At 32.9% G+C, this 19,743-nt stretch overlaps 3 protein-coding genes across 7 annotated transcripts; all 3 read left to right on the forward strand.

Annotated features, from left to right (window-relative positions):
• The first annotated feature begins 5,688 nt into the window (after positions 1-5,688).
• LOC127098657 (interactor of constitutive active ROPs 2, chloroplastic) lies at positions 5,689-10,730 on the forward strand. 5 transcript variants are annotated; one of them, XM_051037308.1, is made up of 5 exons: positions 5,693-5,985; positions 6,601-6,705; positions 7,726-7,900; positions 8,140-9,724; positions 10,022-10,730. In XM_051037308.1, the coding sequence occupies exons 2-4, from the start codon at positions 6,686-6,688 to the stop codon at positions 9,703-9,705; spliced, it is 1,761 nt and encodes a 586-aa protein (XP_050893265.1). In that variant the 5' UTR covers positions 5,693-5,985; positions 6,601-6,685; the 3' UTR covers positions 9,706-9,724; positions 10,022-10,730. The 5 variants fall into 5 exon arrangements, with proteins under 5 accessions (XP_050893269.1, XP_050893265.1, XP_050893268.1 ...); XM_051037311.1 differs by lacking the exon at positions 10,022-10,730 and adding an exon at positions 6,413-6,464 and having other exon boundaries at positions 8,140-9,989; XM_051037312.1 differs by lacking the exon at positions 10,022-10,730 and having other exon boundaries at positions 5,689-5,985; positions 8,143-9,989.
• A 3,283-nt stretch (positions 10,731-14,013) lies between these two features.
• LOC127094239 (uncharacterized mitochondrial protein AtMg00810-like) lies at positions 14,014-14,370 on the forward strand. The gene has a single exon (XM_051033099.1). The coding sequence runs from the start codon at positions 14,014-14,016 to the stop codon at positions 14,368-14,370; it is 357 nt and encodes a 118-aa protein (XP_050889056.1).
• Positions 14,371-16,995: 2,625 nt separating this feature from the next.
• Positions 16,996-18,477, forward strand: LOC127098658 (40S ribosomal protein S23). The gene is made up of 4 exons (XM_051037313.1): positions 16,996-17,161; positions 17,686-17,841; positions 17,946-18,072; positions 18,181-18,477. Exons 1-4 carry the CDS (start codon positions 17,157-17,159, stop codon positions 18,319-18,321), a joined length of 429 nt encoding a protein of 142 aa, XP_050893270.1. The 5' UTR covers positions 16,996-17,156; the 3' UTR covers positions 18,322-18,477.
• The last annotated feature ends 1,266 nt before the right edge of the window (positions 18,478-19,743 follow it).

Raw genomic sequence — 19,743 nt, forward strand, 5'->3', positions numbered from 1 at the left:
TATAAATTCTCTCAATTATAATTTTTTTTACTAAAAAAACTACAAACTCTCTCTCACTCATGACACAGAATTATCGAAATTTCATTTCATCCATAAGACTAGAGTTGTTCTCATGAAGAAAACTCAAATTAATTCTAGCTATTTTTATACTAATGTTCCACTTCTTTTCTCTTCTCACAATTTGATTTAAGATTTGAATGAATATTCATTTTGCCACCACAAAAAGAATTAAATACAATATAGTCACATTTTTCTCAAGTTTAGAGAGTTTCATGAAGATCTGGAGTGTTAGAAATGATTATTGGTATATAGACACATTTTAAGAAAGAAATGCATGTATGGATAGGATAAAGAAAACAAAAAATACCACGAAAGAGGAAATATAAGTCTAACACGGGGAACCACATACTTAAGAGACTCTTTGTGTTTTCTTTTAATGCTTCTTCTATCACACTTTTCACCGCTTACACACACCACTTTCTTGTTTCTCTGAAACCCTCCTATCATTGTGTCGTCATCATGGCGAAATCTTATTCACCTCTTTTCTTTCATAAACTCATAAACAACAGCAAGGATAAACAACAATATGATGAGAAACGACGACATGGTTACAAATGTGAGTTTTGTGACAAAGTATTCACCACATGCCAAACACTCAACGGTCACAAGACTTGTCATCGCTCCAACAAACAACAGATACATATCAATATGATGAGGTGATACTTAATGAAGGATACGATATATATATATATATATATATATATATATATATATATATATATATATATATATATATATATATATATATATATATTTATTTATTTATTTATCTCAATATTATCAATATGAGGGGATACTTATCGAAGGATACAAATAGATTTTGGTTAAAATAATAATATAAATGAAAGAAAAAGTAAGAAGTTAAAAGCTACAACCTCAAATAGCTTTTGAGAAAAAAAAACTAAAAGTTAGTAAAAAAAATTATAAACTAAAAGACAAATGACCGTTATTAAACATAACTTTTTTGTTAATATGAAATAAAAAGCTAAATGTTAAAAGTTAAAAGTTTTCTTTCTTGTGCTAGAGTTGAAGTTGTCTAAGAATTAAAAGTGTTGATTTCAAGAAGAAGAAGATCATAGGTTTGATTTCTTGTAGAGAATCGAGAAAGAGTTTTGCAAAAGAAGTAAGGGTAATGCTAATTTGTGCTCCAAGGGCACAAGTTAAAAGATGAATATAGAAATAAATTCTTGAAAAATGTGTATTGAATTTATTAGAAACTTATCATTAATAATTTTATTTATTTTTCCAAAACAAATTTTCTATTTGTGGGTTTCTTAACATGTGCCCTTGGGGCACAAGTTAGCATTACCCAAGAAGTAAAAGACTATTGAGATTAGGGAAATGATTAAGGAATAAATTTCGATATCTCCGGTAATTGAATTGGATTTACCTCATAATAAAGACGACTCATTTCCTCTGTTAACTTTGGTGTTATGGATTATTCTCAATTATAAATATTATCGTAAGAGTTTTGGATGCTTTTGATTAGTAACCTCTAAATCTATTTTATGCACCAAAAATATTGATTGAGGATTAAGAGGTCTAAAAGGTATAATTTTAAAAAATAATTTTGAATTTGTAAAATTGTCTCATCTATTCAATCTATTATAAATTTGAAGAGTCATATTGACTAATAAAAATACATAAGTGTGATATTTATAATAAAACATTAGTCTTATTGACCAAGATATCATGACTTGTTAAACTCGATCTTGTTCGACTATTAGTGCCTATATAATACATAATTCTTCCACTTTCTAGGAGTATGTGTCTCACATGTGTTTATTAATATTTGTATTTTTATTGAACAAAAATTAATTTAATAATATAATATGATAATGAGACCATCAATTTCTTAATTAAGAATGTCCTTTATGTAATTTTACATTTATCAGATAGTATAACCGTTAATTTATCAAACACTCAAATTAACTTATCAGCTATTAATCCGTGTATTTTAATACACCATATTTTGCTTTGTTATACGATAATTTTATAACTTTTTACATTATTTTCATTGCTTTTAATATGTTTTTGAAATTAAGTTTAAATTTGCTTTGATTTTATCTATGTTGCTTATTTTCAGAATAAATTGTAGTTTAATACCTTCTCATTGTGTAGATCATAACTTGAATTACGGGATTATGTTTGACATGTTCTAATATGCATTAAAAATCTAAGAGAAAAAGCTACAGGTTTCATGTTGATGTATAAGGCATTTCAGAAGATTCAGATTTTCAGTTTTTGTTACGTATTTAATGAAAATAAATTATTTAGTTTTGGGTCAACTTATTTTTTTTGGGCTTGTGCTCTCAAAGCTTAATTTTCTTTATTATTTAAGCTAAATCCAATATTAGGGAAAGTTAGACGTTTTTTAGGAATTAGAGAAAGCATTAGGATTACATGGTCGGCTAAACTTCAAGGTTAATTTACTGCTTCAAAATTTTATCAAGACTTTGAACTTATTATATTATCAGTTTTTATTCAATTCCTTTCAATCCAGTTCTGTGTATTCTTGTTTGCTTAATTTGAGTTGCATATAATAATGTTGATTAAATTGAATCGATGCAAGTTCCTTAATTTTGCATTTAACTTAGCTTATTTGTTAACTTCGTTCGATCTTCAGTCGTCATGCTTAATGCGACAAACAAGAATATAATTCACATAGTGTTGATCACGCTTGTTAACAGATACTATAATCAAATAGAAATTGAATCCACTTAAGGAATTGGTGATAAAATAATTAATGATAAATTTGAAATTATTGAACTAGTAGATTAATCCGTTAATCATATTGTAATCATTTTCTTTATTTTCAATTGTCCAAAAACCTAAAATCCCCATTGTAGTTTCTTTCTTTTGGTTAAATTAACTTAGAGTATTTGCGATGCGACTCAAGTGTTGCTTCTTTATTCTACACTTTATTTACTTGTTTTTGACCCGTGTGCGACATCGAATCAAATTGACGTCGTTGTCAGAGACTCTATGTTGGTTTTAGCCAATTTTAAAATACTAGTTTAGAGTCTTGTTAACAATTTTTTATTTATTTTCAAGGTTGTAGTATCGTGGTAACTATCCCAGCCTATCAGATGACTCTGTAAGCTACTTTTTCAAATTGTTCCGAATTTTTTCTAAAAAATCAATAAATATTATATTTTGAAGACACTTCTAAGAGATTTTGACTCTCAAAATCACAAATTTCTCTTTTTTTCTATTTTATTTGAATTTATTTCTAATTTCGTATTTTCAAATAAATCTAAATTTTTTTGTAGATTCTTTAATTTAATTTAATTTATTTTTTGTCATATATTCATAATTGTTAGATTTTATATTAACAGTTATCTATTTTTTCATTCTTTTTCTTCATAGGGACATTGTTGACATTTTTGTAATTATTGTATTATAGAGCTTTCTGATTTTATTTGATTCTGCTTTCTCATTAGTGATAGTGATTTTATTTGATTATGTGTTAATTTGATAATCATATCATGATTGATTAAAATAGAACCTTGATAGAACTTGTTGTACAGGATGTTAATTATAATGCATTATATATTGAATATCTTGAAGTTAATGTATCATTTGAATTAATATCTGGTTTAATATGTTTGTTTGCAATGTTTAATGGTCTTATAGGTGAAGATACTCATAAGCATTTGAAAGAACTCTAGGTTGTGTGCGCTACATCATTGATGCCTCAAGGAGTCACAGAGGATCATGTCAGACTCATGGCCTTTTCATTTTCACTACAAGGTGCTCCAAAAGATTGTTTGTACTATCTTAAACCAAATGTTGTTTCAAGTTGGAATGATCTAAAGAAAGTGTTCCTATAAATATTTTTTCCTACATCAAGAGATGCTTCGATCAAAAAAGAAATATGTGGTATTATACAAATTAACATAGAATATTTGAAGGAGTAGTGAGAGAGATTCAAGCAATTAGTGTCGAGTTGTCCTTAACACGAGATCTTTGAGCAATTAGTAATATAGGATTTCTATGAAGGATTTCTACCTATGGACATAAATATTTTGGATGTTGCTATTGGAGGAACACTAATTGATAGAACCCCAACTGCAACAAAAACTTTAATTGAAAATATGTCACTTAATTCCCAATAATTCACAACCATAAACAATTTTATAGTTTGACAAAAGGAGTGAATGAAATGCAAGCTTCTTCTTCCTATAAAGCCATAAAAAACATACTTGACAAGCTGACTTCACTTGTTGAACAATTAGCATTAAATAAGGCTCAAACAAAAAGGTTATCTAACATTTGCATTTTTCCTAAACACCTAACATATTACTAAGTTGCACCAAGTGTACGCAATAAACATTTACATATTCAGATAATGACTTGGTCTTGGATTTGGAACCTCGAGTTATCTGAAAATATTCGTTATTTTGTTTTGATCATCATGCATGGAAAGTTACCTACCAATTATACATGAGTCACACATCCCATGTCAACAAATGCCTATTGTTATAGATGTGGTGCAACTAATAAAATTGTTTTACACACTTTTGAGATTGCCCTAAGCCCATGTGAATTTGGAACAATTTCATTTTTCCATCTCACGTTCATTTTTATAAGGATGATGTATATATAATTGGATAAAAATTACTACAGTCGTCAATCATGGTCTTTTATTTCTTATTTGTTGTTGGATGATTTAGAAATCTCATAAAGAATAATCCTTCAAAGACAACAATCACTATCTCTGAAAAATTCTTAGTCAAATAACTATTGTTTTACACTCCACTAAGTAGGTTTTACACTCCACTTGTGTCTTGGCACCTTCCTCTAGAGAATGTGATAAATGTCAATGTATATGGTGGTTCCATCGGTAATCCAGGACCATCTGACTTTGGTGGTCTTTTGAGAAACTCTTCTAGAGGTTGAATTATAGGTTTTGCAAGAAGTTATGGTGTCACCTTTAATATTAATGTCGATCTTAAAGCCATCTCTCATGATCTTGATATTTTTTGAAATCATGGTTTCGAAAAAGTGATTTGTGAATCTAACTTAAGCGAATTTGAAATTTATTCAAAAGGGTGTGTGTTCTACTTATTCTTATACGTCTATCTCCGGTGGGTTATATTTAATCTCTTATTCATAAAGATTGATAATTTATCATTGTTCACACCTTACAAGAAGGTAATACTAGTGCTTATTGACTTTCTAAATTGGGATTCTCTCTTATTAAAGAACCGTGAATATTTTCTATTTGTCAATCTCATTTAGTTAGTATTTTCGATGAGAATTCAATTTCCATGATATTTAATTTTCCGTTGTTTCTTTCTTCATTGATAAAAGAAAATATTATTAAAAGAAAATAAAATTAAAAAATGAAATAGGTATAAAACAAGTTTTTTAAAAATAAATTTTGAAAATAAATCGATCAAACAAGTTTTCAATTTTTCATCTCTAAAATATTTAAAAAAAATAAAATTACCAAATATATTTTATTTTGCACCAAAATCATTTCTTTAAATTGATTTATAAATTAATTTTTAAAAACTAAGAACCAAAACTCATTAGTCTTTGAGATGAACACAATGTTGCTAATAGTATGGTTTAGTTAGTTGATACTTTGGTTATGTAGGTCCCATGAAAACCAAAAAGTGTATGTGAGTGTGACAAAGCGCGTGAAGATCAAGGAGCGCAACATTAATGGCTCATCAGTTTCAAATGTATTTTGCTCTTCCCTGTCACCCACTCTTCCCTCCCATTCACAATAACCAGTGGTGACACTCTCAGAATAAGAAAGAGAAAGACTCAGTAACCAAGCTCCAAAGAAACTTCATCTACCTCAACGACCCTCTACTTTCCCTCACCTTTCTCCTCCATCTCTAAAACAACCTCTTCACCTCATACATTCTACTAATTTCCACATCTTGCTTCTTCTTCCACCTTTCTTCAGAGGTATAATACTTTAGCATGTATATAATACTATTCCGACTCAAGTTCTTTTGGGTGATGTTATTGTTAGTACATTCTAAGTGTTTGTGTTTATGCTACATAGAGAAACTTGGGATTCTGTCTTTTTTGAAACATGAAAAATCGTTGAAATTATGTTTGTCAATTGATTCTAATGATGAAGTTAGATAGATATACTAATTACTTGCATTTTAGTTTTAGTGCGGCTACGATGTTGACAAGGCTATCATTATTGTTTGTTGCTGGTACATGAAGTGTAGCATCATATAGTACTTGAGTAAAAGGGAGGAAACCACTAAATATATTTTTTTGAGTTAATGCTAAATATATACTAATACACTACTAATTATTATTATTTTGGTGCATGTTTTTGTTTATTATTTTATTTTATTTTGGGTTTTTTATTTGTTAGGTGGTAGTGGAGTTAGTTTATTTGGAGTTTCTTTGAAGGGATATTATATGTGGTATGTTTGTTAGATGTTTTTTTGAATTTGAATAGAGGATCCAATGTGGTGGTCAACTAATCTAATGCAAAGTACAAGCAATAGCTTCTTCTTAGGTTATAAATCAAATTCCTCATTGTCTTAATTTCTTTTGCAGATTACTATTTTGCAGGAATTGTGGGTCAGGAGCATTAAAGAACAAGTTTGTTTAGTTTGCTTTTTTATCACCTGCATATTAAAACATGCAGACTCAGAAAGCAAGGTAAGGTTGTCCTATGTGACACTTTTGCAGCATTCTATTCTTTTTCTTGTCTGTAGATATAAATTCTAAGGTCTAAATGAGGGTTGAATTGCTCTTATTTTATTCATTAGGTTTGGTTTTGAATTTTATAAGGCCTATTCCTTTGGGAAAATAAGGAATCTGAATTTAATTTGAGCCTATTTATTTATATGGCATTGATTATTATATGATAATGAATGTAATTTTTAAGAGGATTGATTTTGCCATTCAAACAATTATACATATTTTTGGGATCTAGTTGAGGGGTGAATGCTACTTTTGATCCATTAGATTGAATGTATAATTCATTGTTTGTTGCCTTCCAAAGAAATCTGAAGAAATAATTTGTCTCGATGACTAGTTAAATACCCTTAGAAGTAAAATATTGAGAAATTTATTATAAGATAAATGAAACTATTATAGTTTTTTCCTTTCAAATTGTATATGAAACTTTTTTATCAATATACTTATTGTCTACTATATGTTGTAATCACTACTTTGTACTATATTTCTTGTATCTTGTTTAGGTTTGAAAAACAATCTATGCATCAGTCACAAATATTTGTGTCCTATTTGTTCCTTTTACGTAACAGCAATATTTTAGAAAGGAATGTCGTATTTATTTTTTGGATTGTGCGTGAGATTTGTTCAAGAAATATATAAGTTATATGAGTGTCATACTGACACTGATTCAAAGATTGTCGAATAAGAAAAATACCATTTTAATGGACATTTGTCTGACTTTTCTCATACTTGTTTGATTTTTCTAACAAGTGTCCGACACTGCGACACGCCTATTCCTAGATGTGTCCCTACTTCATAGATTGGACCTATAACCCTTCTTGTATAGATGCCATTTTATTCTGAAAATTTGCAAAGAGCTTCTTTTAAATGGACTCTTCCCTTGACCATGCCTTACTGTGATATATGTATAAACACTTTTCTATCTGCAATCAACTGTTATTTAACCGTGTTGATTGACATATGGTTGGCTGTGAGTAGAAATGGTACTTCAGGAGTGCCACGAAAGAAATCTCCTTCAAATCCTCGGACTGCTCGCAAAACAAAAACACCAGGATCTGGTTCTAACTCCGTCTCATCGTCTCCGAATCAAGGGAGTAAAACTCCAAAAGATAGGAGCCCAAATGTCAACTCAACACAAAGCTCAATATCTGAGGTAGATTTTAAGTTGGTTCATGGATAACCATGAGACTTATCTTTGGTGCCATTATGGTTATTGGTAATTTCATGGATTTGTTGCTGCATAACTAGATAATTAGTACAGTTATAGAAAACCTTCATTAATATATTATCTGTATCAATATACAGAATCTAAATTCTTTAGATAGTTACTGAAAATTTTAAGACTTATTATTTAGTCTATCTATCTCTTTGACTTTTTTCATCTGCCTTTAGAAGAACGGAACAAATAGGGTCCATGAGTTGGAGTCTCGGCTATCTCAACTCGAAGAAGATCTAAAGAAAGCTAAGGAACAACTTAACTCAACGGAACTATTGAAGACAAAAGCTCAGCGTGAGGCTGAAGATGCCAAGAATAGGCTTTTATCCATGTCAAAAGAGTTGGAGGAATCACAGCAACAGCTTCTGGAACTATCTAATTCTGAAGATGGACGGATTCAAGAACTACGTAAAGTTTCTCAGGACCGAGATCGAGCCTGGCAGTCTGAGCTAGAAGCTGTCCATAAGCAGCACTCAATGGATTCATCTGCTTTAGCATCTTCCATGAATGAAATCCAGAAACTGAAAATGCAACTTCAAAGAGCACGTGAATCCGAAGCTACTCGGATTGACAATGCTGAGTCAGCTGATGCGGAGATACAAGAATTGAGGATGGAGCTTGATGAAACAATGTCTTCAATTGAAAAGCTGAAAAATGAGGTGAGCCAGTGTAGAGAATCTGAATCAGAGGCTTTGGAAATAGTTGGCAAAACTCAAATGCAATTGGAAGCTGCAAATAAGACAGTGGAAACGCTCCAATCAGAAGGTGCGAAAGCATCAGAAGCTTTCCAATCCTTATCTTTAGAGTTGGAGCAATCAAAGGTTCATGTACAATCATTGGAGGAACTTGTGAGTAAACTTCAGGATGATTTGGTCAGTGGAGCCAGTTTATCTCCCCGCTTACCTGCATTGGAAGTTGTAGAAAATGAAGAGATAAACCGGCTCAAAGCCGAGCTTGTCTCGATTAAAGCTGAAGCAGGGCAGTTAAAATCTGCATTAGATGTTGCCGAGGTAAGTTATCAGGACGAGTATATTCGAAGCACATTGCAGATTAGAAGTGCCTTTGAACAACTCGAGCACACAAAATCAGAATCTTGTAAAAAACAAGCTGAATTATACGAGGAATTGAAGAAAGCTAAAGCTGATATCGAAGAGTTAAGGGCGCGCTTGATTGACAATGAATCTCATTTGCAAGATGATGATGTGGCTGAGTTGAAGGAAAAATTGTTGGAGAGAGAGACAAGACTAAAAAGTGTAACTGAAGAGAACAATACACTCAAGATGGAAATAAAAAGAGAGGAGATAGAGAAGAATAAAACTACATATGAGGCTGTTGCTTCTGCGGAGGCAGCAAGGGCCGCGGAACGAGACGCTTTGACAAAAATTGGCTACATAACAGAAGAAGCTGATAATAGTAACAGAAAGCTAGCACAGGTAACTGAGGCGTTAGATGCTGCGTATGTGTCGAATTCGGAGTTAGAGGCTGAATTAAGGAGATTGAAAGTGCAGTCAGATCAGTGGAGGAAAGCAGCTGAAGCAGCTGCTGCTATGATTTCTTCAGGAAACAACGATGGGAAAATTGGGGAGCGAACCGGGTCGCTTGACAATGGCTACAACAATTCTACTATTGGTAACAAGATGAGTTCGCCTTATTCAGAAGGCACTGATGATGACTCGCCTAAGAAGAAAAATACTACTGTGTTGAAGAAGATTGGAGTTTTATGGAAGAAGAATCATCAATAGATAGATAGACATATACAAGGTTGTGTAACTATGTATAATATGCTTCATTACTCATGTTTTATTATACTTGTATGCTTGCTATTATTATTTGTTGGGTATCCTCTGGTTTGATCACTATTCAAGCAATCCAACCAATATTTCTAATATACATTGTTTTGCTCAAGTATTTGTTATTTGTAACTAATATCGTTAGTACTGTTTCCATTGATGGTTAGGTTGCAATGATGTAATTATCAATCACAGTTCAGTATTAGTGATGTTATATGTCTTCCTTTCTTATTTCATTAATTTATTTTGTTCTTCCTATTAAATTTAGGGAAACAAGAGCATGATTGGCCATTCTAAAACAAGCTGATATAACTTTTGATCTGGACCAACCGCAAAAGCCCGGTAGAGAGCAGGGACTAATAGCTAGGGGGAAGGTTTACGCAACAAATATGAACTAAGCGACTATTCATTCGCATCCAAATTTGGTACAGCCATAAACGATCCAAGGAGCTCATTAGCCTCCTCAACTCCTCGTCAATACTTAGTAATTCCGCGTAGGAAGACCATCCATCCGACAAGAGACACCTCCTGTAGCCACCGGATGTGAAGCACTTTCTGGTTTTCAACTTCTGGAAGCCAATTTAGAACCTGAAGCTGTTCATGAACTATTGAATGGCATATTCATAATGATTAAGCGGCAAAATTCTCAAGCCATCACTGACAGACTCATTCGAATAGAGGACAACCTACAAAATGTTGTATCAAAAGACTGAACCATCCGAAAAGCGGCCTCGCGGAAGGTCATGGAACTAAGGAAGGAATGGGAGGAACTCCAGAAATCTCCTCGCCGTCGGGTACGTAGACAACACACACCTTTGCCCGATCCCGAGAAAGGAATGATAGTCACATTCCTTTGGAAGCTCGTAGGCCAGCCATAACAGGAAAGGAGGAAGCCACTTCGGCTCCACCTAAGAAGAAAAATCCTTTAAATGTTCGTATCCTGGACGATGGTGTTAATCAGGAAATAATCAAACACATTTATTGTAAATAATTTACATTCATAGAATAGAAAATTAGTCATTAAAAGCTTTAATTAGTTGTGATTAGTCATTATGAGTTGTAATTACCGACACTATTATATATAGTATCAAATGCAATGAGAAAGGCATCAAGTCAGAATTTCTAACCTGGTATCAGAATGTTCGATCTAACCTGTGAATCCCGGTTCTCTTGGCTGAAATAGCGACACCCCACTGGGTCGCTCTTGAAATCTTGTTTCTTGTTAGAATAGATTTGTTGCACGTGTGAGGGCCATGGAAAATGAAAAGAATTTTTGTGTCCGTTTTACGATCAAAAATTATTCTGCATGGGAATTTCAATTCAAGATGTATGTTAAAGGAAAGGGATTATGGAGTCATCTAGATGATGTTTCTAAGGCACCGACGGAGACAACTGCTTTAGATGCGTGAGAAACTAAAGATGCTCAAATCATCACTTGGATTCTCAAGAGTATTGATCCTCAGATGATCAATAATTTACGCTCTTTTTCAACTGCTCAAGAAATGTGGAATTATTTGAAGCGCATTTACAACCAGGACAATTCGGCAAAACGTTTTCAGTTGGAGTTAGAAATAGTCAACTATAAACAAGGTGCTTTGTCTATTCAAGAATACTATTCTGGTTTCTTAAATCTCTAGACAGAACACTCTTCTATTATGCATGCTAATGTTCCCAAGACCTCTCTCGTGGCTGTTCAAGAGGTTTACAACACCAGTGGGCGAGATCAATTTCTCATGAAATTACGTCCAGAATTTGAGGTTGTCAGAGGTGCCTTGCTGAATAGGAGTCCTGTTCCTTCTTTAGATACATGTGTTGGAGAACTTCTAAGGGAGGAACAACGTCTTATTACTCAAGGAGCCATGTCTCATGAAGCTACCATTTCCGAGCCCGTGACGGTTGCATATGCTGCTCAAAGTAAAGGTAAAAGTCGTGATATGAGACAGGTTCAGTGTTTCTCTTGCAAACAATTTGGTCATATTGCTCGTAGCTGCAATAAGAAGTTTTGTAATTACTGCAAGCAACATGGTCATATTATCTCTGAGTGTCCCACACGTCCTCCACGACCAACGCAACGTTCAATACAGGCATTCCATGCAACTACAAATCATGCGGTTGGTCCATCCACTAATGGGGCATCAACAAATAGTGCTATACAACCTAAATTGATTCAACAAATGGTACTTTCCGCTCTTTCGGCATTGGGAATTCAGGGTAAGTCTTCTAATGTTTCTAGCCCATGGTTTCTTGATTCGGGTGCATCCAATCACATGACAGATTCTTCAGAGCATTTGCACAATTTACATTCTTATCATGGTAATCAGAAAATTCAAATAGTTGATATATATTACTGATATTGGCGACATAAACTCTGATTTTCGGGACGTGCTTGTATCACCTAGACTTGCGTCTAATTTATTATCTGTTGGTCAATTGGTAGATAAAAATTATGATGTTAACTTTTCTAGTGATGGTTGTCTTGTGCAGGAGAAGGTGTCGGGGAAGGTGATCGCGAAGAGGCTTAAAGTGGGAAGATTGTTTCCACTCCAGTTTATTTCTAATCATATATCTCTTGCTTGTAATAATGTTTTGAACTCTTATGAGGATTGACATAGAAAATTAGGTCATCCAAACTCTGTTGTTTTGTCCCATTTATTTAAAAATGGTTTGTTGGGAAATAAAAATGTTTCTAATGCCTCTATTTCATGTTCTGTTTGCAAATTGGCTAAGAGTAAAACACTTCATTTTCCGTCTGGTGCTTATCGTGCTTCCACTTGTTTTGAAATGATTCATAGTGATGTATGAGGTATGTCTCCTGTAGTTTCTCATTCTCACTATAAATATTTTGTCACATTTATTGATAATTATAGTCGTTTTGTTTGGATATATTTCCTTCGGTCTAAATCTGAAGTGTTTTCAATGTTTAAGAAATTTTTGACATATGTTGAAACTCAATTTCAAGCAAGTGTTAAAAATTTTTGCTCTGACTCTGGTGGTGAGTACATGTCTCATAAGTTTCAGGAATACCTTTAACAAAAAGGCATCTTGTCGCAACGATCTTGTCCCAATACCCCTCAACAAAATGGTATGGCAAAACGTAAGAATCGTCATTTGCTTGATGTAACACGCACATTGCTTCTCCAAACTTCTATACCATCCCGATTTTGGGTAGAGGCTCTTTCCACAACTGTCTTCTTGATCAATCGTCTTCCTTCTATGATTATTGAACTTGATTCTCCTTTCTTTCGTCTTTTTAAAATTCATCCTGACTATAGTGCTTTACATATTTTTAGGTGTGTGTGTTTTGTTCACTTGCCTCCTTTTGAAAGGCATAAGCTTGAAGCACAATCTGTTCAATGTGAATTTATGGGATATAGTCACTCTCATAAGGGATTTGTGTGTTATGATGTCACTAACCATCGTTTTCGCATTTCTAGAAATGTGACATTTTTTGATAATCAGTTTATGTTTCCCTGTGTTTCTCCTGCCATTAATGATATTGTTACTCTTCCTAAGTTTTCTATTATGCCTCAATCTATTGAACGTTATAAACCAGGTCATGTATATGTTAGACAAAACAGGCAGCAGGTTCCCACACCCCTTCCCGACGCTGAACCGCCACCTGATCCTATACCGGTTGAACCACGGCGTTCTGGTCGAATATCTCGTGCACCAGATAGGTATTCACCAGACAGGTATGATTCCTCACATACTTCTCTGACTGCCACACTCTCTAGTATATCTATTCATACTTGTTACTCACAGGTTGTTAAGGATGTGCGATGGATAAAAGCAATGAATGAAGAGCTTCAAGCTCTTCAAGAGAATTTCACATGGGATATTGTCTCTTGCCCTCCTGATGTAAAACCTATAGGTTGCAAATGTGTGTATTCTATGAAATTGAATTCTGATGGGTCCCTCAATCGTTACAAGGCTCGTTTGGTTGCGTTAGGAAACAAGCAGGAATATGGAATTGATTATGATGAGACATTTGCACCGGTTGCCAAAATGACAACTGTCCACACGATCATCTGTATAGCTGCTTCTAATGGGTGGACTCTTCATCAAATGGATGTGAAGAATGCTTTTCTTCATGGTGACCTGACAGAAGGTATTTATATGACTCCACCTCAAGGCTTGTTCTCTTCATCTAAAGGCGTGTGTAAGCTCAAACGCTCCTTATATGGTTTAAAACAGGCACCTAGAGCGTGATACGAGAAATTCCGCTCCACTCTACTTGGATTCTCCTTTACTCGACAACTTATGGGTAGCCTCAACTACTTGACTATTACTCGCCCCGACATATCTTTTGTTGTTCAACAAGTAAGTCAATTCATGCACTCTCCTCGCCATCTTCATTTGGCTGCGATTCGTCGTATAATTCGCTACTTAAAGGGAACCTCTCACCGCGGATTATTCTTTCCCGTTGGAATTTCTCTTCAGTTGAGTGCTTATAGTGATGCTGATTGGGCATGGTGTCCTGATACTCGTCGATCTGTTACTGGTTGGTGCATGTTTCTTGGTTCTTCATTGATCTCTTGGAAAAGTAAGAAGCAAGCAAGAGTTTTTAAATCTTCCACTGAATCAGAGTATCGTGCCATGTCTGCTGCTTGTTCATAAATACTTTGGCTTCGTGGTCTTTTGGCTGAACTTGGATTTCCCCAAACAGAGCCAACTTCACTTTATGCTGACAATACAAGTGCCATTCAAATTGTTGAAAATCCTGTTTTTCATGAACGCACCAAACATATCGAAGTTGATTGTCATTCAATACGTGATGCCTACGATGATCGAATAATATCACTTCCTCACGTCAGTACTCAGTTGCAGGTTGCAGATATTCTTACCAAGGCTGTTCCACGCCCACGACATCGGTTTCTTGTTAGCAAATTGATGCTCCTTTACCAGCCACATCAATTTGAGGGGGGATGTTAATCAGGAAATAATCAAACACGTTTATTGTAAATAATTTACATTCATAGAATAGAAAATTAGTCATTAAGAGCTGTAATTAGTTGTGATTAGTCATTATGAATTATAATTACCGACACTATTATATATAGTATCAAATGCAATGAGAAAGGCATCAAGCCAGAATTTCTAACAGATGGAGTTTCGCGATCCTTTGAAAAACTCCTTAAACTACAAGATTACAACGAATAGGAAGATCCCGACAAGCACGTCGAGTGTAACACCCCAATATAATATTGTCTAGTATCGTATTACATTAAATGTTATTACTGGTAGTGAGATCATACATAAATGTCTAGATAACATCTCAAAACATGTGTGATAGGAAGAATAACGAAATATTATACATGAATTACACATATGTCTATACAAAAATCTACACAAGGTTACACAGCCAAACAAAACATGATATAATAGAAACTTTAAGCCTTCGTGTCATATTGCCTTTACTCTTGCTTTTTTAGTTGAAAATATACAATATGAATGGGGTGAGATACTATATCTCAGTGGAGTTCCCTATCTTATAGATCTGCTCGGTTCTACAAGGTATCCAACCACACAAATTACTTCACTAGCATTGCATTCGCATACTATACATGAAATAATAACTCTAAACTAATTGCCGCTTCATACATCTCGTGAAATAATGATAACTTAGTTACACTTCCCATGTAGAACAATAAAAGCTATGCATATTGGCCCAGTTAAATCGAATCTACGAGTAATTAAATCCTCTGCCCACACAGAAAAAGGGTTTACAAATAAGCATGCCCCCTTCTATTTGATCATGTCCATTAAGGTGGTTTCCACAATAACCCACCCCTTCTCTTAGGATGTAAGGCGGTATCCAAAGCTTTCCTACATCCTTTTTATCGGGTCTTACTCTCCTACATTTCGAATCACAAATTAGATAATAATAGACACTAAACTTTCACCTATTAAATTCCCTTCACTTGGAATCGATACATCGACATATACCAAAGATTAAAGCATAATCACTTTCGATAATTCTCACCGTCGGATTCGAACACGATCCTACATATTCTCACTTATCAAGTAATATCCATTAGGTATGCATATATACATAAGAAGAGTTATCTAACATCCTTTTTCCTAATTAATTTCCTTTAAGGATAGGTTCCTCACATACCAATTAATTTCTATTAGGCAAGTATTTCCACATACATCAATTAGAATACCGTGTCTTTCTATCTTAATTGATTTATTTCTAAGAGACACTATTATGTTTATACCCTTGCTTATCATAAAAGATTATCAAGAGTTTCCAAATTCACTAATCACACTTGACCTCTCATGACTTCGCAAGATAAGGATGTATCACTTGAAGCAACTAGAGTTCATTCACAAAACAACCAAACTGGTTAAGGCTAATACACAATCATTTAAATCGATTAGGGTTTGCATATAATTATTTAATTTAATTAGATTTCACACATTCAAATGCTAAATCAACTAGGATTTATACCTTTATATGCTAACCAACTAGTGGTATATTACCATTATAATTTACACCACTTAGAATCACATAAGACAAACAATAAGTACAATTTCAAAGTTCCCAGATTACACAAACTCTCGGTCTAAAAAATATTCTACATTTTAGTAGATAAATTATTCTCTTAAAATTACAAAACATCATTTTATATATATATATATATATATATATATATATATATATATATATATATATATATATATATATATATATATATATATATATATATATATATATATATATATATATATATATATAATATTATTCTTTTGATCTATAGACTAAGTGATAATAAATACTAAAAACTCACACACAATTATGAACTTTAGAGTTTGAATTCTAATATTGACGTCAAACCTGCTAATATCAACTTTGCCCGATGATCTATAATTTGCAGAAGAATATAAAATAATATAAACTAAAATTTTAAATATATAGGATACAATTATTTTTTTAGTTTTTAAATATAATATCATTTATTAGAATGAAAGTTAAGCTATCTTCTATTGAAATATATTGCAATTAAATAATCAAATCTCACAAAATAATATTTCATTTTAAATTTTTATGATTGTATAAAATATAATATTTTTGTTTAGAAATATAATTTTTAATATACATATTAGATTGTGTTATATTAGAAGTCATTTGAAATGATAATTAGTATATATATTTATATTTAATGAATTTATAAAACAACTCTCACATATCGTAATGGTATTTTTCATAAGGGTGCTGATAGAAACAGAGTCCAAGATACTAAGGCCCAAAATTAAACAGGCCCAGTGTTATTCGGTTCAGAATCAGATATATAAAGCTCCAAACTTACAGTGTAGCACATAGCGATTAGGGTTTTTGGTGATACCTGTTGCTCCACATCCCTCCATAGCCTCCGAGTTCAACACAGAAGACCGAAGCCATGGGGTAACGAAACTCAACCTTGCATAATCTGTATTCTATTTCATTCTCATTCACGTTTCAACTCTCACATCGATGAATATCTATGCTATTTTGTGTTTTCCAATTTGTTAATTTAAACGTGTTTACGTTGGATCTGCGTTAAATCACAAGTTTTATGGATTAGTGTATTATTTAGGGTTGGATCGTGTTATTAATCTGCGTTTTTTGTTTATTAACTCTAGCACCTGTGTGATTGCACTGCACCTCTTGTTAAATGCTGAATTGATGTATTATTTGTGTAGTTTAATTTGTTTATTTATGTTTAATTCATTTAGAAAACGGCTTTCAAGGAATTTTGTCTGCTTAAGATTAATGGAATTGGGTTTCTGTGTTTATTTATCATGTCTGGTAACCGGTTGAGATGGTATCAAAATGTTAATAAAGTGCAAAGCTGTTTTGACTATTGGTTTATGAGTTATGAATACTCTCAAACAGCTAATTTATTTGGTAGTATGAACGCCAAGTTTAACATTATGAAATGCTTACAGAAAGACACATGGAATGGGAGCTGCTCGCAAGCTGAAGTCTCACCGCAGGAGGCAAAGGTGGGCTGACAAGTCATACAAGAAGTCTCATCTTGGTAATGAATGGAAGAAGCCTTTTGCTGGATCTTCCCACGCTAAGGGAATTGTTCTTGAAAAGATGTAAGTGTTAAAAGTTTTTTTTAATTTAATTTTTATTTGTTCTACTTGTAATTTGTTTTATATAAGACATGTAATCTAAGAAATTAATGTTTTGTTATTTGCAGAGGTATTGAGGCTAAGCAGCCTAACTCTGCCATTCGTAAGTGTGCCAGGGTTCAACTCATCAAGAATGGGAAGAAGATTGCTGCTTTTGTCCCTAATGATGGTTGCTTGAACTACATCGAAGAAAATGTAATTCCTTACTGTAATTTTGTTTTTATGTCATATTTGTGTTTATTATGATCATTAATTTATTTGTGTAAATCTTTTTGTAACATGGTGTTTGGGTGATGTTTGCAGGATGAAGTTTTGATTGCTGGATTTGGAAGAAAAGGTCATGCTGTGGGAGATATTCCCGGAGTTAGGTTCAAGGTTGTGAAGGTTTCTGGTGTATCTCTTCTTGCCCTTTTCAAGGAAAAGAAGGAAAAACCAAGATCTTAAGTTTGTTGAATGTCCTTTCATTTCTTTAGTTTATTTGAAGTATGAAGAATTTTGTTTCCGTTTGAATGAGTTTTATAGACAGTTATGTATTTCTGATTATTTTGTGGAACTTATTTTTGACTTAGGAATGTTTACTGCCTTTCTTAATTGTGTTTATGCTCTATTCTCTTTTATGTTATGCTATTTATTGTGGTTATTATATAATTTTGTTTACAAATTCTTTGAGCACATTATGTTTCATCGAGTATCTACCTGGTTTTTGCATTTAAGTTTATTGGGTTAGGATTCTCGAGTGGAAGTTTAGCACTTGTACGTTCTACTTCAAATCTAGATCAATATATACAATTTCTTTCTTTTGCAAGAAAATATACTTCGACACCAATAATTATAATTTGAGACTTTCAAATGTTGTGATTTGAACTTTATTCTTCCTCCCATTTCTTTTAGTATCTTTGTCTCAATTATGTTTTTCACTTCTAGTAACCAATAAAAACTCATTTTATCTATTGATTGTGTAATTCTTGTTATCTTTCTGACGAAGGTTGCACCTGCAAGAACAATGCTAATTACGTTCCAATTTCTATTGAAAGCAAAAATAGCATAAAATCTTAAACTTGTTTGTGAGCAATTCTTGTTATCTAATCGTCATCATGATCATTTGTTTGGTTCAAATTTGTTCTCCTCATTTAATTTTTCGATATGGTACACTCCCTTCGATAGTTATTGTAAATAGTTCATTTTATCGATTCTACATTCAAGTAATGTTTTACAGACCCTTAAGTTATTTTCTTCCCTCGTTTTACTAGATACAGGATGTAAAGATTGTTATTATTTCATGACATCTTTGTTATTTTTTTCCGTTACGTATAGGAATGTCTTTTATCGTCTTTCTACCTGAAAGTAGAAAAAAAACATCGATAATCTTTGCCCAATTTACTTCCATTGCATGTGAATACTTGATGCAACTCTACATGGAGAAGACACGAGATCTCTTGACACACGTCTTTGCTTATTTTTTTGTGCTGCTTGCAATATAGCAACAGGAAATAGCGGAATCCAAATTAACTGAAAAAATATCGTGTTCACAGGCAAGATCTTGAGGTACACTTTGACATAGATAATATCAAAATATAAAATACCACACGGACATTGGAATACAATTAGTTACAGATAGGACATCCACACCGCAAATGTCATATTAAAAAAATATTTAACTTTGAATTTTTTACTCAGATAATCGATTTTTAAAATTTTTTTTCCTTCTTAAAACGATCCACATAATTTTCCTAAATAGTCCATTTTGAAGAAACTTGTGCCAGACCGATTGACGATTGCTCTATAATTTAAAGAGGCGACGTCAATTGATCTGTGCATCTAGTGCTCCCTCGTCAATTTGATTAACACCAGTGTATTGTGTTATTT

The sequence above is a fragment of the Lathyrus oleraceus genome, chromosome 6, assembly GCF_024323335.1.
Source record: "Lathyrus oleraceus cultivar Zhongwan6 chromosome 6, CAAS_Psat_ZW6_1.0, whole genome shotgun sequence".
Classification (NCBI taxonomy): Eukaryota; Viridiplantae; Streptophyta; class Magnoliopsida; order Fabales; family Fabaceae; genus Lathyrus; species Lathyrus oleraceus.

Excerpts from the sequence above, each read along its gene's own strand:
- LOC127094239 (XM_051033099.1), top strand. The coding sequence starts at position 14,014 with ATGGGTAGCCTCAACTACTTGACTATTACTCGCCCCGACATATCTTTT.
- LOC127098657 (XM_051037308.1), top strand. The coding sequence starts at position 6,686 with ATGCAGACTCAGAAAGCAAG. Across the intron at positions 6,706-7,725 it reads ATGCAGACTCAGAAAGCAAG|AAATGGTACTTCAGGAGTGC; the intron begins GTAAGGTTGTCC and ends GGCTGTGAGTAG. Across the intron at positions 7,901-8,139 it reads CACAAAGCTCAATATCTGAG|AAGAACGGAACAAATAGGGT; the intron begins GTAGATTTTAAG and ends ATCTGCCTTTAG.
- LOC127098658 (XM_051037313.1), top strand. Across the intron at positions 17,842-17,945 it reads GGAATTGTTCTTGAAAAGAT|AGGTATTGAGGCTAAGCAGC; the intron begins GTAAGTGTTAAA and ends TGTTATTTGCAG. Across the intron at positions 18,073-18,180 it reads TGAACTACATCGAAGAAAAT|GATGAAGTTTTGATTGCTGG; the intron begins GTAATTCCTTAC and ends TGATGTTTGCAG.